Genomic DNA, 24,089 nt, shown 5'->3' on the forward strand with positions numbered 1-24,089 from the left:
TTTCACTGTCCACTTTGATTAAAAAAATACTTCACAACATTTTTTTACTTGATACGATTTGAAAGACAGCATTAACAATTATAATTTTTATATATTTTCTCAAAGTTGCTTGATTTTTTACAAGCAATCAAGCCAATAATTGACCCTCACACTCATTTTGACCATTAAAGTTACTGTTCTATGCAATTTTGTTGCAAAATGTTGATCAGAAACAGGATCTGAATAATTTTCGTTAAATTTTAAATTTCCCGGGAATTCCCGGGATTTTCCGGGAAATTTGTTGAAAATTTCCCGTTTCCCGGGAATTCTGTAACCCCGGGAAATTGGACGCTCTAAGTGGTATGCTGTGGAAAATTTTGTATTTCGAACATAAATATAATTTTTATTTTATCAAAAATCTATGTATTATTAATATTTGTTTTGTTTGGTTTGTTTTTATTCTCGCTATTTTTCTTGACGGTTTTAACAATTTATCATTTTTTCTCAATAAATCTACTTCACAATTTTATTTGGCCATTTGGCGGCCTCGTTTTTTTCTAGCAACACGTCAAAATGTTGATTCAAACAGCGTCAATAAGAAATTGATTTCTTCATGATTTCTTCACACATCGTAATCAATTTACAGTTTAAATTTATTAACCCTGAATTCGAAAACGTCATTGATAGTCATTGCTCAAAAAGTGAATGGCACCATCCACAATCTTCAGAAAATGTTCTGGGATTTTTGCAATTGTCCAAAAATCCAAATTCACAGCACCAGTTCGCAGTTCAGAGCCTCACGACAAAGTTCCTTGGAGGTGTTATGACCAAGGGTCACCAGCTTCCCTTACCGTATAGTGTGAGTTTGTGTGTGTGTGATTGTGTACGTGACATAATAAGGTATAAATTCTCCTTTTTCGCACACATCGCTCGTAACATTTACCTAGAATTTATCAAAAATTATAGTTCTATAGACAGAGATTTACTTTTTGTTACTTTTTCTTTCTTTTTTGCAGTATTTTGTTTTTGTATAAGAATCGCTATTCACCAGGAAGAAAAATAACTCGCGCTCAATGTACACAATGGTGACAGTAACATTTGATAGACTATACGTTTTCAACAATATGTTTGACCGTTTTTGGAGGTGTTATGTACACTGGTTTTAAAGTGGGTGGGGGAGGGGGTGAGATGAAATCTCCACACCGAATCCGCTTCAGCTTTGTGGAATTATTGCTTGGTTAAAACGTACCGTAATTCCGGTGATTTTTTTTTCTTTGTGTGTGTATTTTGTGACCGTGTGTCTGTGTGTGTTTCTGTACAATTTTGCTATTCACAGGGGCGTCCCAAGGGGAGGGTGGGGGTCACCTGGTGGACACGTATTTTGGAATCAAGAGAGGGTGGGGCTAGCACACGTAGTCAACCAGGGTGACCCCCCCAACGCCATCCCCAGGTTCGCGCTTTTGTTTGCTCGTAAAAATCCTATCTGCTTACTTATTTTACCGGTATTCACCCGTCTCTAGATTGTTTTATTTTTACACTTGTTTTTTGTTTTGTTTTATTTTGTTGTTGTCAATTTTTGGTTCGACCTTAACCACGTAACCTAGTCATACTTATAGTATTTTTTTCATATTTTTTTCATCTTACAATTTTAATCAATTCTCCCCTACCATAGATTAGTACAATAGTCCCGTAAAAAACCTTACAAAAACTAAAATCATAAATCAAAAATTTAACGGAAGATTTAATGATTATTGCTTATGCTATCGTTTTTGTTGTTGTTGTTCCTTGCCTCTTGCACACTGTTTTTAGTAACACGCCTTAAATGCTACCAAAATGAATGTTGCTGTTTTCATCTTCTTCGTCCTTTTTCTTCATTTCAAGGAGCAGGTGGGATGAAGGCGACCCCCCTCCGTGTGTTTGAGTGCTTTTTTTGCCGACCAAGAGGGCCCAGTTTGTGTGAGTAGTGGGTTGATGAATGTGTGAGAAGGGGTGTTGTTTGTTCGGGATTTTTTTAGTGGGTTTGTGTGAGTGTGTGATTTTTTCGTATAAAATTTGCGAGTTTAACTAGTCTTGGTTTGTTTTCTTTTTGCTACTACGTTTAGAAAAATGGTATCGCAGTCCTTGGTTTGAGAGGGAGATGGGTCGGTTTAATGGATTTTATTGAAAGAATACACATAATTAAATTAAAAATCTGCAAAAAATTATGGTTTTTATAACATCTTTTACATTAATGAATCACTGCCCACCGATTTTATTGATTGTTACCGAGACTGTAAAGAAAATTGTAATTCTCTTCACTTTTTAATTTTTAATACTATTTTAATATTGATTTTTCAGAATTGGTTCAATAATTTCATTTCTTCTTTTTTCAATAATTGGTTTTCTGTTTTTTACTATCAATGAAAAGATTTTCAGTTTACTTTAATTAACTTATTATAAAATTAGCTAAAAATCATATTTTCATTTTCAAAACATTTATTGAGATGATTATAAATAATTAATTCAAATTACAAATTTTAAAAAGATCGCAATCTATCAACCCAATCTACATTTTGCATTTTTTTTTTTGTTAAATTCTTAAATTTGCATTTTGATTTCACACTGTTAGAGTTTTTTTAATAAAATATCCAAACTATCAAAACAACAACACTTTGGTTATAAAACGATGCTAAATTTTGTTTTCATTTTTACTTTATTCGAGATTTTTTTGTAAATATCTTTAAATTTCACAAAATACCGAAAATATTAAAATATTCTTAATTTCCAATGTGGGTGTCAAACAATGCAAAATTTCTTTTTATTATCGCTTTTTAAAATTTATTTTCACATATACCATATTTTGATATTTTCACAAAAAAAGTAATTCATGCAGATATTGAATTTTTGAAATTTTCAGTTTTATGGTATCGTATTATTATAGGTATTTTTGAGTTTCTATTCATTTGAGTTTTTTTTGTTTATTCAAAGGTTTATATTTTTACTTTATTAATCGAAAGGAAAAAGTTCAAAAGTGGAAAACAAGATATTGTTTACAGTTCGAGCAAATTTGGAAATAATATTTAAAAATATTTTATTGGTTTTTTTTAACATTTTCGTGGATTAACAAAAAAAATATGACTTATTTTTTTTTCAAACATGATTTCTCGAACTTGTAAATTAAAAGTTTTCTAAATAATTTTTTTCTTGTTTCAGTATTTGAATTCCACAGTTGTTCATTCTTTCAAACTTGAGCAGTTCTTTAAATAGTTTATTGAGAAAAAATCAGTTCGAACTTATTTAAAAGAATTCTATTGTTTTTTTTATTATTTTTTCTATTTTCTTCCATTCTCTAAAAATAGATAATTTTGTTTGTTTTTCTACTTTTTCAAATAAAACTGCTTGAAGAAATTTTAAAATGATTTTTATAATTTTTCAAAGCAATTTCTTCTAATGTCTGTAATGTTTCTGTAATTTTCACCATTTCAAACATTAATTGTTTCTTAGTTAGATTTTGAAGTTGTTTTTAAAATGAAAACATTGGTTTCAATGCTTCCATATTTATTAGTTTTATTTCCAATATTTTCAAAAGTATTTTTATTCTTCTAAGCATAATCTGTAGTTTATAAGTTCCGTTTGATAAAATCTGAATCCGGTCATATTTCAAAAATACTATTGTCTTTAAAAATACATGTTTTGTTTAGGTGATAATAGTAAGTTTTGTATGTTGCTGTTTCAATTCTACAGAGTGGATTTGTAAATTCAAAGTTTGCTTCGGATGCTCGCTAATTCTAACGTATTCGAATTATAAACACTCAAACGTCAAAACCAGTTGTCAAACTGACATTGTAATGTTTCCCATTGTCTGAAGATTTCCGAGCTTGACAGCTGTTAGTTGTTTTAATTAGCGAATTTTGATTCACTCATTCGAATGCAGTTACTTTCGAATTAGCAAATCTACTCTGCATTTCTAAAGTTTTTTTTTTTAAGAAAAAAACTTGAACCTGCCATAGAAAAAATAATTTCATAAGAATAACTGAATCTTCAAAAAAATAACTGCAACACTTCATAGTGACATATAATCCATCAAGCTGACCCAACTACCTCCCATTTCATCTAACCAACCTGATCGTCTATTTCCGCTACGGTTCCGCTACGAACCGCCCTGTTTTATTTTCCCCCATTACGGAATTCTCCGTCTCCCTTCCCAAAAGCCCCTCATTTCCCATTGGTGTTTCAGTATGCTTCAGCACAGCGCAACTCCCGCTTCTCATTGGTGGGTTTGGTTTCTGGGCTCATTACTTTCTCCTCTTCCCCGCAGCGGCGGCACCCGGCTATCGCATGTACCCGCCCCGGTAGCCCGCTCCGCCAAACTGTGCACCGCTGACCGCCCGTTCCGTCGCCTTTTCGATGCTCCGGGACACGCAGCGGTAGCAGCACACGTACGCTAAACATCACTTGAACAGGATCCGCCGGAAGGCCCGCCGGAAGTCCTTGTTGAAGATGGTGTAGATGGCCGGGTTGAGGGCGGAGTTCATGTAGCCGAGCCAGAAGGCCAGCGAGAAGGCAAAGTCCGGTATTTGGCAGGTCGGGCAAACCGGCACGAGGATGTACAGAAAGAAGAAGGGCAGCCAGCAGGCGATGAAGCTGCCCATGATCAGGCCCAGGATCAGGGTGGCCCGTTTCTCTTTTTTCCGTGCGATCCGTCGCTTCTCCTTTTCCGGATCGCGTGGTTTGGGCTTGGGCAGGGCCGGTTCCAGCTCGCCGCTGCACGCGCTATCGTTCTGCTTCGCCGAGATGGACAGCGCCGCCTGCTGGTTGGTCATGGCCATACCTGGCCCACCGCCGCCGGCACAGTTGCCCCGTGCCGCCGCGTTATTGTTCTTGTTCCGACCTTTGCCCGCCCGCTTGCCGAAGATCGGTTGACACAGCCTAAACTTCAACGGTTTCACCACCGCACATCTACTAACTACGCCGGAATCCGAACTGGACGGATCGAACTCGCTCACCATGTCCGTCTCGATGCCCACCGACAGGGCCCGGTTCCGCCCGGCCGGACTGACCGAACTGCCCGCCGTCACCGCCGCCGTCCCGTTGTTCCCCCGAAGCAGCGGCAACGACGTAATCCCGCCGCTTTTGCCCGCCCCCACCTTCAGCGTGTCCTTCATCTCCGCGATGATGGCCGCGTGGTCGTGGTCGGCCGCCTCGCTCGTCGACATGTCCGACGCAAAGTCACACGTCACCGTCGGAATGGCCATCGGTCCGCCCCGCGGTGGCGGTTCTATCGTGGCGATCTGCTGCTGGCTCGCGCTCGACACAAGGCTGTTGTTGTTGTTGGCGTTGACGGTTTGCTGGCCGTTGACGGTGGCCGCCGTCGGGGCGACGGACGCGACACCCGACACGGAAGAGGCACTGGGAAGCGACGGCATTGGGTTGGCAGGGCGCGTGAAGCTGGTGTCCTGGTGGGGAAGTGAAGAGAGAGAGGAGGGGGTATTTGTTAGAAATAAAAGTTTATTTTTTATTAAGAAAAAAATAATGAATAACACATTTTTGAAAAAAAAAAAAACAGATCTTGGTAACCCTGTGCTCAATACGTCAAATTTTGTTTTTAAGAATGTAGGTAAATACCTGTTTAACCTCTACTGCGACAAAATGTTAAACAAATATTTTAATTATTCTATTCTTCATGTAATCTAATGTCAAAAACATAAACAATGACTTTTATATCCCGCCGTTTGACACGGAGGATTTTTAAAACCCGCCAAACAAATCGCAGCAAACTGGGAGTTCCCTGTTTGAAAAATGTCGCACGTCGTACGAGTTGTCGCACGGTTTTGATTTTACCGTTTCGATATCGATTGGTCGAAAGGACGACAAACGTACGACAAACACTCGACCTGCCCGACATTGTTTTTTCCATCGATTAACCTTCAATTCGACGTCGATTATCGTCGACGCAAACAGTTTGACAGTTCTCTTCAGTTGATCTTGTTCAGACTTGATTGCAACCGAGCCGAACCAGTTGTTGTTGGTTTTAGGCTTTGGGAGGATTTTGGACAGTTTAAAAGTAAGTTGTGTTCTAGGTTGAATTACTTTTTCTGCCGGAGTGGGCGAGCGACCGAATCAAAGTGTCTTATATTCCAGATTTCGATGTTCGTGGCGGTATAGGAGGGAGAGGAGGAGGACAGGAAATATGGTTTACTCGGCGGGCCATTCCGGAAGACGGGACGGGAAGGAACCAGTTTGCGATCGAGGAAGCGGTTGGTGAGTCATGTTTTAGAAACGATGACGGAGGTGTGCTGGAAGTGCGATTGGACGATCGAAATTAAAAATAGGATGAATGGAACATCGCAAATTCTAAACTTTTCAGTCCAATAATTCCAAACTGAAAAATAAAAAAATCTAAAATACTTAAGTTTAAAAAACTTCAACGCTGATTTGATTTGATAATTGTAAAATTAAATTATAAAGTTTTTCTTTCTTATTTAAAATTCTACCATTCCAGAACTTAAGAATGCAAGAATTAGAAAATTCTAAATTTATTTAATTTCTTGATATTGTGCAAATTGTTAAAATTCTCAAATTTCTTGAATTTAAAATTCCCGAATAACTAAAAACTAAAATTCTACAATTCATATATACAAAAAATCTAACATTATAAAGTTCTTAAATTCCTAAAACGTTAGTCGCCCGAGTTAGAATTTTGAATTCGAAAATTCTAAACATTATAAGTTCTAAAATTCCAAAATTGTAAATTCTAAAAATGCAAAAATTCAAATAATTTTTATTTTTTAATAAAAAAATACAAATTCCAAAAATTAAAAAAAAAATTAAAATGAAAAAAATACAAAGTGCAAAAATTATACAACATTAAAAAAATACAAAGTAATTTTTTAAGTTTTAAAAATGTTATAGTTTATTATTTTTTATATATTTTAAACTTTAAAAAATCTTTTAAAAAATCTAAAAATTCTTAAATTTAAAAATTTTAGATTGGAGACAATCTACAATCTATGATTTTTGAAAATTTTCAAGGATTTTACAATGTTTTTAAAAAATGGTCTATTAAAAACAGGAGTTATAAAAATATCACAAATTGAAATAAATGATTTTGGTATGAGGTACTCTAAAATTTTGAAATTCAGAAAATTTGAATTTTAGAATTTTAGAGAATTGGGTACTAAAGCCCTATGTCAATTTTTATGTACAACGGTAAATAACACGATTAAAAACAATTTCTGATCACTTTTTTTCATTTTAATGCAAAAATTATTTTGACTAGACAACATTTTTTCGATGGATCAACTATGGTCCCCTTGGAACGAGCTGTCAAGTAGGAACTTTTCTGTCAAGAAGGACCGCGAGGTTAATTTTTCAAAATTGATTTAAAAATCCATTTTAAACTCTTTGTGGTCGTACAAAGGTTCATTGTACTCAGAAAAATAAGCTTTATCGCTGTAAACAATAATATCAGCAATCTAAGCTTCATTTTAGGACCCAATTTTAGAATTTTAGAATTTTAGAATTTTAGAATTTTAGAATTTTAGAATTTTAGAATTTTAGAATTTTAGAATTTTAGAATTTTAAAATTTTTGGATTTTTAGAATTTTAGAATTTTAGATTTTTAGAATTTTAGAATTTTAGAATTTTAGAATTTTAGAATTTTAGAATTTTAGAATTTTAGAATTTTAGAATTTAGAATTTTAGAATTTTAGAATTTTAGAATTTTAGAATTTTAGAATTTTAGAATTTTAGAATTTTAGAATTTTAGAATTTTAGAATTTTAGAATTTTAGAATTTTAGAATTTTAGAATTTTAGAATTTTAGAATTTTAGAATTTTAGAATTTTATAATTTTAGAATTTTAGAATTTTAGAATTTTAGAATTTTAGAATTTTAGAATTTTAGAATTTTAGAATTTAGAATTTTAGAATTTTAGAATTTTAGAATTTTAGAATTTTAGAATTTTAGAATTTTAGAATTTTAGAATTTTAGAATTTTAGAATTTTAGAATTTTAGAATTTTAGAATTTTAGAATTTTAAAATTTTAGAATTTTAGAATTTTAGAATTTTAGAATTTTAGAATTTTAGAATTTTAGAATTTTAGAATTTTAAATTTTAGAATTTTAGAATTTTAGAATTTTAGAATTTTAGAATTTTAGAATTTTAGAATTTTAGAATTTTAGAATTTTAGAATTTTAGAATTTTAGAATTTTAGAATTTTAGAATTTTAGAATTTTAGAATTTTAGAATTTTAGAATTTTAGAATTTTAGAATTTGATGATGATGGTGATTTGATTGATGAGATTGGGTCATACAAAAATGCTGAAATTTGTAAACGTTTGATCATTATTTTTTTAAGCATTCTCAAATTTGGTACAATTTTTAAATAATAATTATATTTTCGGATTTTGAAACTACTTGCAATAATTTGAGTTTTATATGTTTTTAAATTAATATTTTTTAGATGTCTTCATTTATAAGTGTTTTCAAATGTTTAAATTTTGATATTTCTAGATTACTTTTTCATAACAACCAATGCGCCATGGGTTTCCTATGTACATAGGACCTTTTGTAAAAGTAAGCGAGAATTTATAAATTTAGTTTTTCTTTTACGGTTCAAAAATAATAAAAATAAAAATGAAATTTTATTGTCTTGAAATTATATTATTATTATTTTTGAAATCAGAATTTAATTTATAAATTCTTGCCAATTGTTGACTGATGATATATTTTTCAGGCAACAAACATATTCCAATCTGATCCTGCCGGAAACGTGTCGTAGAACCCACGGAAGCAGCCACGTTTTCTCGGACTCGTACTCCGAGTCCGTTGTCTCGTACTCCGGTAAACATCAATCCGTCGGAGATCCAAGATTGGCGTCGCAGCCGGGTTATGATCAGCTCGTCGAGGAGTAAAAGTCCAACACGACAAAGATGCTGCCACAGCCGCCTCAGAAGAACACCAACATCCAAGCCGGAAGCTGCGGTCAAGGCAAATCCCGAAGGAAGCCAAGTTGGAGAAGAATCAGCAAAACGCAAGTGAAATTAGGTGAACAAGTGAATATTTTTTGTAAAATTTTGACAGCTTGAATAAAAAAAATCAATAAAAACAAAACAAACAGTTTTTCAACTGCAACATAACCTAAAAAACCGAAATGACAGCACACGACAATAGCACGACATTCTAAATAACAAAACCGTACGACGTCGGTCGAATGTCGTACGACAATGTCGTACAATTTCGATCATCGATCGCACGACAAATACGACATTTTGGTGCAAAAACGTATGACATTCGTGCGAAAGTCGCACGACATTGTCGTGCGACGTCGTTCGATTGCACGGACGACAAACGACGGACGTCTGACGGACTTTTCAGTCAGGGTTGGTGAGTAAAAATTAGAAAAGTCATTGTCAAAAAATTTCTGTTTTCTTTTGAAATGGAAGTGATTTTCCGTAGTTCAGGTTTGATTGAACTGGAAACAAGTGGTGAAATTCTAGAATTTTAAATCCTATAGAGTTCATCATTAGCGATGATCTGACCTGATAAAGAAAAGCAGTTTGTAGTTCCGAATGGTGTGCGAGTTTAAAGAAAGTCACCGTCTAGATAGCTTCCGGTAGATCATGGAGTGAAAACGCTACGAAAGAATTCATCAAGTTCTCCAAAGTGAAACTGAAGCTGAAGATAAAACTTTATTTTAATTTGTTATTCATAACTAGCTTTTAAGTGAAATAAATGTTTCAGAGGGGGTGGGGCTGGGTTTTTAAAGTGTTGTTTTATTCATACAAATATTCATATTTGATACTGTTAGAAAGTCTGGGAGATTGTCGATTGGGTCAAAGTGATTTTTCCTAAATTTGCTACAGTTTACTTATTTGTAAAATCATATTTCAGAAGTACTTTTCCCCTGATAAATAAATGCATTTTCAACAATGCGGAACACCGGATTAAGGAAATCTAGATCGGAAACACTGTAAGAAATGTGACCTCTTGTTACTCGTTCAATCAATCTGATTTAAAGTAAATAAAAAAAAGAAAATATATTTTTTTTCATAAATGCACAAATGTTCATGAGTAACAAAAATGTAAGCAACGTGTCGTTGCAGTTAGAAACAGTGATCCCCGTGCACCGCGTTCAACCACGTTCTCTTTTTCCTGTACTCGATCAAACACCAGCACCGCGTGTGCACGCGTACAAGCAAACCTAAACTCTGCCGTGTACAGTCTGTACGCACACACGAACCTCGAGTTTAAAACCGAACCTTGCACCTCGGGTACAAACCCCGTGCAGGCCGACGACGCAGAAAAGAGACAAAAATTGTTCCCTCACGCTCCCTCTGCTGTAAAGTGGTGTTTCATTCTCCGCTGCAGTCACACTACATTGTTTGCCACAGAGAGAGTGAGAAGCTGTCATTTTTTTCGTCTCTTTATACGCTCTTTGCTCGCACGGCGTTGTACCCGAGGTGTGCACCCCGTGTTTACACCGCGTGTAAACTTGAGTGCGCCGTGCGGGGAGAACTCGAACATGGTAGCCTGGTGTGTTTGAGGTTCATCTGCACTGAAAACTTGTACGGCGTGTACGGCGTGCGTGCGTTTCGGGAAGACTGGTTAGAAATGAATCGTCACAATCAAGTGTAATCACCCAGATTCAGCCTGCACTCGTTGGGCGGTGCTTTCGACTTCTGGTATTTACTATAACATCTTTGAGCAACAACTAGAAAATAAGAATTTTTGGTGATCCAGCTGCTCTGGCCACCGTGGACATTATATCATGATAGCCCACATTGAGAAAAATCGTCAACAGCAGGTGAATCCGTCTATCAAATTTCATAACGGTCATCAGCGGAACCATAATCCGACGCACAGAAAGAAACAGCATCTGAGAAGGACAAGGAAACCAGTATTTAAAAATAAATATTTTTAAATAAAATAAAAGCACTACCTTGACCGCCCATTGTTATTACAATCTGTAATTGTTACCAATCACAAAAAAACGGTAGTGGCCCGGTTTAAATTTACAACTCGCGCCAGTCAAGAAAAACACTGCCATTTTGGATTCCAATTAGAAATTTTGACGCAAGAATTTTCCCCGAAACCCAGTTTGCTGCGATTTGTTTGGCGGGTTTTAAAAATCATGTATGTCAAACGGCGGGATTTAAAAGTCATTGTTTATGTTTTTGACATTAGTTTACATAAAGAATATGGCATTTTATCCTATAAAATTAAGAACTCTAACACCTTAAACTGTTGAGAACAATTTCACCACACCGGTTTTTAATGATTGTTATCTTTTGGCTGAATGAAAATTACAATTTTCGATATAGAAGGTAAATAAACAATTTTCGAAATAGGCAGCAAGAGATAAAGTAGGAATGCAAGGAAAAAAACGTTACTTAATCCACCGATGGTTGTTTGTTCCTTCCTCACAATTATGTACATATTTGTTTCTGTAGAAAGAATGTCAAACCTACAGATTTTATCTAAATTTTACTTCTTACAACATATCTACATGGAGTATGGGGTCTAGAATCCCAAAAATCATTGGACGTAATATTAGAACAACACCTACGGGGCAGTTTCATGAAAATTGTTCACTTTCAATAGTTATATTACTTTACAGTTTTTTAAGCCTTAAGGCAGTAAAAAAATATATCTGTTCATTTTTCCCGGGAGTTTCAAATCAACAAAATCCCGGGAGCCAGATCTCCGGATAGATCCAAACAACTTTTTCATCAAAATATTTGAGATCCGGCCTCTGAAATGTGTACAAACGACACTTAGGTGCTCATAACTTTTGATAGGGTTATCAGATCGTCAATCTTTGGAAAGGTCTTTTGATTACCTATCCAACGATGGGTCGCATGATAGATCCGGACAACTTTTTCATCAACATATTAGAGACGGACCTCTAAAATGTGTACAAATGACACTAAAGTGCTCATAACTTTTGATAGGGTTATCAGATCTTCAATGTTTTGGGCTCATTAGAAAGGTCTTTCAAATACCTTTCTAAAAATGTATGATCAGACGGGTTTGCTTACAAAAAATACCCTTTTAACAATCTTTCAAACTTTAGCCAGAATCGTTTTTTAAGCATAACTTTTGAAGTACTTATCAAAACTTCTTAATATTAACTAGGGTCTTGTGAGACCCCAAGATGGATTTAATGAGACCAGAATGGTCCAAATCGGTTCAGCCAGTCCGGAGATAATCGAGTGAATATTTTTCGGTGCACGGACTTACAGACATACACACGCATAGACATTTGCTCAGAATTTGATTCTGAGTCGATAGGTATACGTGAAGGTAGGTCTACGAGGTCGAATTAAGAAGTTCATTTTTCGAGTGATTTTATAGCCTTTCCTCAGTAAGGTGAGCAAGGCAAAAATATTTTAAGAATATTTCGACACTCTGGCTCCATTTTCCCGGGGTTACGGGAAATTTCAATGAATTTCCTGAGAATCCCCGGAAACTTGGATTGAAATTCAATTTGTTCCATTTGTTTTTTTTTTTTTAATTGAACCCCGGGGTAGTCCATGATAGCAACAGTATCAGTACCGTCATCTGGGGTGAATCGAGACTACAGTCTGAATAGGGACAGTAGTTTTCAGAGCACTTAAAGCTTTTAAATTTGGAAATGGATGTACATATGTTGATGCCTTCTATCGGATGGGGAAGTATAACGTCGGTCCATTTGCGTAAAAGAGGTTTTGGGTGACTCACCACACATAACCTTCGGACGCCTATAAATGAGCAGAAACTTGCAACAGAGCCCACAAAAGACCCGGGGGTCGTTAAAGTGGATTGCTTTGTACATATTTTGATGGTCTGAGTCTATTCTAATCGAAACCAATCAGAAAAATCAAAAAGATGTGCTCCAACATGGTTAAAACTGCTGTCCCAATTCTCCCCATATGTCCCGATTCGCCCCAGTTGAAGGTATCGTGATTTATGTTTCCCAACAAAAAAAAATAGGAGGTTTTGAAGCTTTCAATGTTTTTGCTATCAAGATTACCCGAAATTTTATCAAATCAAATTATTATTTTTTCACTTTTATTATTTCGTCATTATTTATTTTCAAAAAAAAATTATTGCTTTTTAAAAAAATTAAGACAGCAATAATGAATTTCGGAAATTTAAGGAAATTTTACAAATTTTCCCGGGAAATGAAACTCTAATTCTGATTCTGTAGGCAAAATCTAATCTAATCTAATCTAATCAGACCCTAGCGCAGCCAATCTTTCGAAGGGATCCTGGAGAGTGCCTTAGGTTAGATGACGCCTAGCACTCTTCTTGTCATTTATTAACATTTGTAGTGCGCCATTGCATTGAAATGCATTGAAACATCACAAGCGTTAAAGCGGCCAGGCCTACTGCGTAAAGCCGTATCGCAGAGATGACTCGTAATTGGGTTGAGTTTGAGCACTGAGTGTTCGAACAACAACACAATTCTGAATCGACAGGGGAGGAAGAAGCGTGGGGACACACCACCATACGCTCCGAGATTTGGTTGTATTCGTTGGGAGCACCATGCTAAGAAGGTTTGGTACTCCGGGGACCCTCTGGGATGGGACATTGTATTTCCACGAATGCCCTGGACACTATTTGCCGTGGTTATAGCGCCACAACTCGCTCTCTGTAACAGTATTCCTAATTCCAGTCTACGCTCACCAAGTCGTCATGGCCTAGTGGTTAGCATTTTTGCTTACCAATCCAAAGGACGGGGGATCGAACCCCGCCTCGAGCGACTTTGATTTTTCGTTCATATTCATCATTTCAAATTCATGTGTTCTTAACTTTCTCGTTGGGAGCAGATGGGCATCGAACCCAGAACCATTCGCTTACAAAGCGAACACCGTAACCAGTCAGCCACGGCCGCTCCCTTTTAATTCTGATTCTGCAGGCAAAATCGTATAAAAACATGTAATTGGAATATTTTCGATTTTCGATAGTGTCATTTCTATAGAAAATTTTAGTTTTCAAATTCCCGACTTTTTTAAAACCTCAAATAACAGGCGTTTCTTATCGATAGATAGATTTCAACCTGAATATTATTTAAAAAAAATCATAATGAATTTTTGTTTTTTGAAAAAAATTTCCCTTAACATTTTTTTTGCATTTTGCGTGTTTTTTTTGTTGTAGTTTGGCTATTTGAGTAAAATAGTAAGAAGTTTCAAAAATCTAGCCTAATATATGAAAAGAGCGTTTGAAACTTCAAAATGTCGTTTTGACGGTGTCTGGACCAAAGAGCCTATGTCTGGAAATATGTTTATCGGATTCCACGGGCATTTTACAAAACATACTAATAAATGTTAGGAGTTTATTAACAGGATTCCGAGATATGATTTTTTGAAAATAAAATCTGTGTTTTTTGACGCGCCGCACGCAAAAACCGGAGAATGACGAAATTGGCAATTTTTCACTAAAACTGCGATAACTACAAACATTTCAGTGATGACCTACAGTCATGCCTCGGTTTAGCACCGCATATGGGGGATGCAAAACCGAGGCGTGCATAACCGAGGCACAGTGCTTATGGGATTTTGGCTATATGGGAGACATTGGCTTTAATCGTACGAAAAATCATGCAAACATCAAAAAATAATAGTGTTTTGGAATCGGGATAATGTCAGCTATCCATTAAAATTATTATTTCATGAAATTTTTCACAAAAATACGTATTATTCCTGTATTTCGAAAATGCATTTTTTTCTCTGAAGAAACCAAAAATATATTGTTATTGCAATATGGATATCAAATGATCAGGTTTTTTCATACATACATACATACATACATACATTTCATAATAACAACTTTTTTAGAAAATACTCCAAATTTTCACAAAACTATGTCTTTTTGAAAAAAATACTCAAAATTTAAATTTTTACAATGTGGGTATCACGTAGTTTTGTGAAAATTTTGAGTATTTTCAAAAAATATTCTTATTTCATTCGAAATGCATGAAAAAATCCTGATCGTTTGATACCCATATTGTAAAAAAAGAAATTTTGAGATTTTTTTTTCGAAAAATCGTAGTTTTGTGAAAATTTTGAGTGTTTTCAAAATATGTTGTTATTACATTCGAAATGTATGAAAAATCCCGATCGTTTGATACCCATATTGTAAAAAACTGAAAATTGGAGTATTTTTTCGAAAATTCGTAGTTTTGAGAAAATTTTGATCATTTTAAATTTTTTTTTATTACATTCGAAATGTATGAAAAAATCCTGATCGTTTGATACCCATATTGTAAACACTGAAATTTTGAGTATTTTTTTTGTCAAAAATACGTAGTTTTATGAAAATTTTGGTGTTTTCAAAATATGTTGTTATTACATTCGAAATGTATGAAAAATCCCAATCGTTTGATACCCATATTGTAAAAATTGTAATTTTGAGTTTTTTTTTTTTCAAAAATGCGTTATTTTGTGGAAAATTTTGAGTTTTTTCAAAGAAAATATTTAACATTCGAAATGTATGAAAAAATCCAATCATTTGATACCCATAATAACAAAAAAATTTGAGTATTTTGAGTTTGGGTATTTTGAGTTTTTTTTTTCGAAAATGCGTTATTTTGTGGAAAATTTTGAGTTTTTTCAAAGAATATATTTAACATTCGAAATGTATGAAAAAATCCAATCATTTGATACCCATAATAACAGTTATTTTGAGTATTTTCAAAATACAGGAAAAATACGTATTTTTGTGAAAATTTTCATGAAATTATAATTTCAATAGATAGCTGACATCATCCCGATTCCAAAACACTATAATATTTTGATTTTTGCATGATTTTTCATACTATTAAAGCCAATCCCATAAGCTCTGTGATTCAGTTAAGCACTGGGCCGTGCTTAACCAAGGCAGCTGAACGGTGCAAAACCGGGGCAGTGCAAAACCAAGGCATGACTGTCATGCCATCTATAGGTAATCGCTGAAATTTTAAAGTTATCGCAGTTTTAGTGAAAAAGTTGATTTTTTGCCAATTTCGTCATTCTCCGGTTTTTGAGCGCGGCGCGAAAAAAAAAACGGATTTTATTTTCAAAAAATCATATTTCGGAGTTCTGTTGATGAACTCCTCACATTTTTTGATATGTAACGTAAAAATGTCCGGGGAATCCGATAAAAATATTTCCAGACATAGGCTCTTTGGTCCAGACACCGTCAAAACGACATTTTAAAGTTTCATAAAGAGCGTATGTTACGCTAGATTTTTGAAACTTGTTACTATATTTCTTTGAAAAACCAACTTATAACCTTTCATTTGCGTATAAGACAATTGAAATCGGTTAAAATGGCGAGGAGTTATGATTTTTCGAAAAAATGTGGTTTTTGCGAAAATCGACGAAAATGGCAATTTTTCAGACCACCCTAACACGGCGTAGGTCACCCTAAAGGCCAAACAAAAAAATACTGGTCTAATTATTTCGGCCAGGGAATCCTCAGAAAAATTTCGAGCCCGATCCGAGCACTTTTGTTTTTTTCCATGCTGTTTTCGTGGGGAATTGCTGAATGATGTATTTTTTTTTTCAATTGCTGAATGATGTATGAAAGTTCAAAAAAAATAATTCTTTTGTAAAAAATATTTTCAAAATTTTTAAATCATGACAAACATATTGAAATGGCGTAACATGGAATGTTTGGCTAAAGTATTTTCCACAAAGTAATTTACAACAAAGTTTGACTAATTTTACATTCCCCTTGATGCAGGATTGGGTCCGTAAGTTTGAAAATGTTGGAATAAGAAGACAGCAACTTCCTTCGTTGCTGTTCACCCTTAAATTATTGGGCTGATGCATTGGTTTTGTTTTTGACATCAGTTAACATGAAGAAATTGAATGTTGGTGACTTAGACAAAGTTGTTGGGATTGACATGCCCATAAATTTTGTAAAGAGTACAGAATTCTTAAAAGTCTTCCTGGAAATTTGTTTCTTTTAAACACCCTTGTCGAGAACCACCCTAATTTTCAACCAAGCCATAAGTTGCTCCCTTCTAAGTTGCCAAACCTCCAAAACTGCACAATTTTCAGAAAATCATTTTTTCCTAAAATCAAACTTTTACAACACGAAAATAAAACCAAATAAGAGTCATAATATCGTCGCTTGTGGGCTATCTTAAAACACTACTATTTGAGTCGAAAATGAGTTGATAAAGACGTTTTTTTAAACTCAACAACTCCTTCAGGAGGATTTAAACCATGTTCATTAAAAATTATCTTGCTAACGTCATGATTCGAGATGCGGACACTTAGTAGCATATCATTTTTGTTATAGATGTCAAAAAATCATGTGACAAGTTGGAAATGTAGCAATATCATCAGGATGTAGTATAAACAGTCAGTTTAAAGAGAATGCATGAAAAATATGTCTTTTCTAACAATTTTTCATCAGAATTTTAAAATTGAAATGACTTGTTGTGCTTCGAATCCCGGACACTGATAAAAGCTGATTCGAAATCCGGACACTTTTGCTTCGAATTCCGGACACTCGATTTGCTTATGAACCGCACAAATTCGGACGGAAATGTAAGTGACTGGCATTCTTTAGGTCTCAAATAAGATGTTTACATCAAAACAATATTTTGTATTAAAATTTGCTAGAATTTAAGGAAATCCAAACCTAAAATTTCTGCTTTGCCTTCCCGGTGCATCGGACGCCAATGAAATATTTCAGTGAAATGTTTCACATTTCGGCAAACTTATTATTTTATTTTATATAATTGTATTGGTATTAACTACAGCGTTCAAACAAACTTTAAAAGAAAGTTGATGATAGAATTTATCAAATAACACAGTTTTGACATTCATAATGTGAACTTATATCCAAATAATTGATAAAACAAGATGAGGTGTCCGGGTTTCGAAGCGTCCGGGAATTCGAATCATGACGTTACCTTGTGAAACGTCATTTAAATTGTTGAACATTTGGTACAAACTTGTTGCTTCAAAATGTATGACTCCATCATTAACAGTTTTGAAAATATTTACCATCAAACATAAAAAATCGATTTTCTAGAAACAAACTAAACATTATTTGTCACAAGATAGAACACAAGTGACGATATTATGAAGTACTTCTGCAGCACAACTGTCTACTCCACCCCCTTGCATCCCTTACCTGTGCGCTGGGCGGCTTGAGCGGCTTTTTCCGGATCCCCCGGCGGGCCCGGGCCTTGGCGGCGAAGTAAATCCGGATGTACACAAACACCATGATGCAGCTCGGGATGTAAAAGGACCCGAGGGCCGAGTACAGCACGTACCCGATGTCCTGGCTCAGCTGGATAGGGAGAAGAAGTAGAAAAGAAGAAGAAGTAGGTGTTATTCAGGAGGGAATCCATTAGAAAAGTTAGTTTTTCACTCGCTTTATTCTTTTGCACTCTTGAACCAATTGAATACGAAGTGGAAACACTCGAGATGTGATTTGCTGTGGGAACTTGGTGTCGGGTGTGGGGGTTGCCAGCCAGAAGCTCTACAAAAGGTTCTCTGCCAAGCTGGTTCCGACAAATAATTTTATTAATCTCGTTAACCCATTGCATTTGCCGAGGAAGAAAATGAATTGCGAATTGCACTGAAAGCATTGGAAAGCATGAAAGTTTAATTCTGTTCTGTGAAGTATTTACAATATCTTAAATTTCTCCGTGCATCCCAAACTGACCTCGCTCAATGGCGAGAGTCTCCACGTGGGCGACTCGGAGACGCCTCTCGCTCCTAATTGTCCTAATTTGATAGAATTAATTTAAATTTTGCTCAAAACGTAATTTATTTGCCAAGGGTTGCGCCGGGTCTAGGTTCTCCGGGTCGTCCACCAAGGTCTTAAAATCTAGCGCGAAAATTCTTGCACGCCGAAAAATAACTTCACTTTGACTGACTTGGGACGGGGCTGGCACAAGAAAGGAAATTTATTTAATTAATAGAGACGACTTACTGGAAAAAGGGGGGGGCTTTCGCCTCGTCGAGACCTGACCGGAAGTGGGCCAAACGTCTTTCCAATTTTGGAGGAGCTGTGGCAAAGTTTTCAGGGGTGATTTATACCGCTTCTAATAATATTTGGGTCGTGATTAATAAGGGTGACTTTGCGCGCCCTGGGTGACAATCGGTTTGGAAATCATTCGAAAGAGGGGTTCAAATTGGGTCTAAGAGAAGTATCGATTATTTTGTTGAAATTTAAGCTTCAACTTATTCAGAAATTTTTAAAGGGATTTTTCCCAGAAACGAGCTGCATATCGCCAACCCAAATGTCGAACTGCATTCCAGCTAAATTTGGAGAATCTAAATGTTTCACAAAGTGTTATCACCACACCACCATCATTACCGTCGTCGTCGTCGTCGTCAGCATTCCAGCTGAAATTCTGCCGTCCACATTCCCAAAATGGCCAATTCCGCTTATCGTCGCTACCTTGTCATTTCCGGGAACACGTGTGCCATTTTCGTTTGAATCTGTGTGGGTGTACAGTAAATCCTTGATCACTGGGCATTTTTCAATATTTTTTCCGTTTGTAGATTTGTGACAAGAAATTTAATCAATTAATTTAAAAAGTCAAAACAAAACCTGTCAAACTAGCAAAGTCCCACTGTACCCGGTTGCAAAACCAACCAACCGAGTGTCGGAGACTGCAGTTTATATCGCAGTCTGGCTCCTTTTTCAGAGTTCAGGGAACACATACAGAAAAAAAAGCAGATCCACACCAGATTTTGGACCAGATACCAGCGCACGGCTGCCACCAACTGTTAGTGCAAGTGTGGTGGCAGACAGCGGGGGGCTTCTGCTGTTAAATAACGTCATGATTCGAATTCCCGGACGCTTCGAAACCCGAACACTTCAACTTGTTTTATCATTTATTTGGATATAAGTTCGCATTATGAATGTCAAAACTGTGTTATTTGATGAATTCTAACATCAACTTTCATTTAAAATTTGTTTGAACGCTGTAGTAAATGCCAAAAAAATTAAATAAAATAAAATTATAAGTTTACCAAAAATGTGAAACATTTCAACGGAAATATTTCATAGGCGTCCGAAGCACCGGGAAGGCAAAGCAGAAATTTATGTTTTTGATTTCCTTAAATTCTAGCAAATTTTTATATAAACTATCGATTGTTTTGATGTTAACAGCTTATTTGTGACCTAAAGAATGCCATTCACTAACATTTCAGTCCAAATTTGTGAGATTCATAAACAAAATCGAGTGTCCGGAATTCGAAGCAAAAGTGTCCGGATTTCGAATCAGCTTTTAACAGTGTCCGGGATTCGAAGCACAACAAGTCATTTTAATTTTCAAATTCTAATGAAAAATTGTTAGAAAAGACATGTTTTGCATGCATTCTCTTAAAACTGACTGTTTATACTAAATCCTGATGATATTTCTACATTTCCAACTCATTACATGATTTTTTGCCAGCTATAACTAAAATATTATGGTACTAAGTGTCCGGATTTCGAATCATGACGTTAGTTCCATAGGTTGCAGCAACTTGCAGGAAATTCGATTCGCAGTCAGACAATAAGCAGTTACTGTTATTGGAAAGTTGATGCGTTTCCAAAATTATGCTGGGTAGGGGGAAAACTTTTAGTAATTTAGCACTGGTTTGCGAAAATTTAGGTTTAAAATGAAATTTATCTTAAAAATGCTAGATGAAATTTTGAAATGAAGGTCAAAATCGAGCACGTTTTTTATCTTCAAGAGTTTTGAAGTCCAGTCTCTTACATCTTTAATGCTTTATAGACATATGGGTACATAATTTTATGGGAAATTGAACGAGCTTTCCGGTAAAAATATTCACGAGACTGAAAAATTAAGTCTGTCACATAGAAATTGTCAAAAACCATCAAAAAACATTTTTTTCGACTTTTTTTTCAAGCCGCTGTAACATCACAAGCATTGGACTTAGGACAGTAGTCAATATGGAGACTTTTATGTAAAATTGTCTGGAAAATCGATTCCCGTATTCTGATTTTCAAAATTTTGACGTTTGATTAAAAAAAAAAAAAAAACCGTTTCAGTAAATGATTTTTGTATTCTTTTAGGTGAGTTGCTCTATCCTGCATTTTTCGTGAGTCTTTTTGTAATATCTTAGGCTAATTTCACAAAACTGTTGAACGAAAAAAAAATGGCTCACCTTCATATTTGACTTTTAAACTGAAAAATTGAAAAATTTCATAAAAGTCGCGTGATTTTTTTTCTCAGCTTTTTTTACAGAAAGCCCGTAAAATTTCCTACAAGTTTTTTTTACCACTTTTTGGTACGATGCAATGGCTTCGAGATACACAAATATTTAAATTACGAAATACAAAAATATTAAAAACACTTACGCTTATACAAGCGTAGATGTTATCCTACAAAGTCCCATTGAAATCGGAGAGGGTCGAGAAAAAAGTACCTAAAAAATTTCTGCTTTGGGCTGCAATTGCTCTAAAAATTCTTAACAAATTAATTGACGGTTTGGGCACCCACAAAGTTTTCATTTTGAACTTTAAAAACATCTCGAGCAAATGTTATCTTGAACATATAGGAAAACAGCATCTAATTCCAGCGTGCATCTTATGTTGGCAGGTCAGAACTTTGACATTCAATCAAAGCTTATTAAAAGCGCTTTCAACTGAAATCGAGTGATAAAAAGCTCAATAAGAAGTGAGCAAACAAGTTTTTATCAAAAGTTTTGCAAAATTAGTTGTTTGAATAGTGAAAATCAGCAAATTGGATGGAGTTAGGAGTGAGTGCTTAACCTGCCAAACATAGTAGAATTTCCCCTACTTCATTCAAATCTTTTTAATTTTCATTTTTTTATGAGAGTAGCAGTCTATAGCTGTGTCCCTCAATTTTCTTAACGATTCTGCCAAAGACTTTGCCAAAAATAACAAATCGATCATAATTCCGTTTTCAATACACAAATTTTCTAATACTTTGATATCATTTTTGAGTGGTCAGCTATCAAATTGGAACCGAGCTTCTATGGGTGTGCAAATGATATAAAATGGCTTTATGAGTAATTGGTAGGTTTAACGATTCAATCCTAATTTGACGGAGCTTCAAACATGTGAAAATTACCTGGAAATTGAAACTTGATTTCATAATATTATTCAACCAACTTTAAATTATCACCAGCTTCGGAAATGGTCAAAAATCAAACCATCCAGACCACAAAAGACCCGGTGGTCGTGAAAGTGGATGGTTTGACCATTTCCGAAGCTGGTGATAATATTGCAAATTTCTGCTCGAAGCTAGGAGTCCGAAGGCTTGAATGGGGAGAGCACCCAAACCTATTTTTATTCCAAGGAACTACAAACAAGATAAAACCTTGTCAAAAATACATTATAATTATTTTTTTAATTTTGTGTCTGCGAAATGTCCTTCAGAATAAAAGAACTACAGAAAACATTAACAAAATCCTAAAATGTTCAGAGACAAAACTCATTTAAACGCTTGTAAACGGATTTTAAATAAATTTGCAATGTTTGTATAATCCTATTTTCAATAAATCTGGAACAGTTCTTGACTTATTGAATATTTTTTCTTCCACAAATCGGAAAACAACCTGAAACTAAATGTTATCGAGAAATTGTTATATGCAAATAGCATCTAATGAGAATGCGTTGCAAAAAATCGGAATCATAAATAATGCTTTCACAAAAAGCAATTGGCAAGGATTGAGGTTATTCTTCTACAAAATGTAATTTAACTTCTGAGCAATTCTAGCTCAAATCAGGAATTTTTCTGGTACTTTTGTACCCGACCCTCTCCGATTTCAATGAAACTTTGTAGACATGTTATCCTAGGCCTATATAAGCCATTTTTGTGTATATAAAGGCCAACAGCACTCGAAAATAACATTTGAGAAGGGCGTAAGGTATTTAAATATTTTTGTATTTTGTAATTTAAAAATTACTGTATCTCGAAGCCGTTGCGTCGTATCAAAAAGTGGTCAAAGACAAACTTATAGGACATTGGACGGGCCTTCTGAAAAAAAAAAAATACACTGAAACAAAAATACACGCCATATCTGTGAGATTTTTTGATTTTTAAGTCTAAAACTTAAATTTAAAGGTGATGTCACGATTTTTTTTCGTTCAAAATTTTTTAGGAAATAGCCTAAAATGTTACCAAAAGACTGACGAAAAATGCAGGATGGTATGTCTCTCCTAAAAAAATACAAAAATCTTTTACTAAAACTGTTTTTTTGAAAAGTGATCTAAACGTCAAAATTTTTGAAAACCGGTAGTGGGAATCGATTCTTCAGACAATTTTACATAAAAGTCTCCATAAAGACCATTGTCCTATTCCAATTCTTGGGAAGATACAGCGGTTTTAAAAATGAAAATGTTGAAAAAACGGTTTTTTTGTGATTTTTAGCAATTTCCATATGACAGACTTGGTTTTTCAGTCTCGTAAATATTTTTACCGGAAAGCTCGTCCAATTTCCCATAAGTTTGCCTGTGACAGCTTTTTGATTTATATCGTTTTTATATTTACGTAATCAAATTTACTATCCTGGTTTCTACCACACTGAAAAAATATTATATTTTCAGTTATAAGCAATGTAATTAAGCTTATATATGTAAGTCTTAATCAAACTTTTGAGAAATTCGATGAGCTTTCCAGTAAAAATATTTACGAGACTGAAAAACCAAGTCTGTCATATAGAAATTGCCAACAACCCAAAAAAACCCTTTTTTCAACATTTATATTTTTAAAACCGCTGTATCTTCCCAAGGATTGGACGTAGGACGATGGTCTATATGGAGACTTTCATGTAAAATTGTCTGGGGAATCGATTCCCACTACCGGTTTTTAAAAATTTTGGCGTTTAGACCACTTTTCAAAAAAAAAAAAAAAACAGTTTTAGTAAACGATTTTTGTATTTTTTTAGGAGCGACATACCATCCTGCATTTTTCGTCAGTCTTTTGGTAACATTTTAGGCTATTTCATCAAAAAATTTGAACGAAAAAAATCGTGACATCACCTTTAAATATAAGTTTTAGATTTAAAAATCAAAAAATCTCATAGATGTGGTATGCAAGTATGCAGTATTTTTTAAAGTGTCTCAGACTATGCCTCAACGCATTTTTTAAAATTTCAAAGATTATGTTGCCATTCTAGAGCAGAACATGTGAAAAACGAGCAAAAATTTAAAAAA

The 24,089-nt window shown here is 34.8% G+C and overlaps 1 protein-coding gene across 1 annotated transcript in view; it reads right to left on the reverse strand.

Annotated features, from left to right (window-relative positions):
* Positions 1-224: 224 nt before the first annotated feature.
* Positions 225-24,089, reverse strand: part of LOC6047626 (alpha-2Db adrenergic receptor) — a 506,802-nt gene continuing 482,937 nt past the window's right edge. Inside the window, exons 3-4 of the mRNA XM_038248801.1 lie at positions 18,075-18,233; positions 225-5,414 (exon numbers count right to left, since the gene is read on the reverse strand). Of these exons, the coding sequence (XP_038104729.1) occupies positions 4,410-5,414; positions 18,075-18,233 (1,164 nt within the window). The 3' untranslated portion in view covers positions 225-4,409. The remainder of the gene's footprint in view (positions 5,415-18,074; positions 18,234-24,089) is intronic.

The sequence above is a fragment of the Culex quinquefasciatus genome, chromosome 1, assembly GCF_015732765.1.
Source record: "Culex quinquefasciatus strain JHB chromosome 1, VPISU_Cqui_1.0_pri_paternal, whole genome shotgun sequence".
NCBI classification, from domain to species: Eukaryota; Metazoa; Arthropoda; class Insecta; order Diptera; family Culicidae; genus Culex; species Culex quinquefasciatus.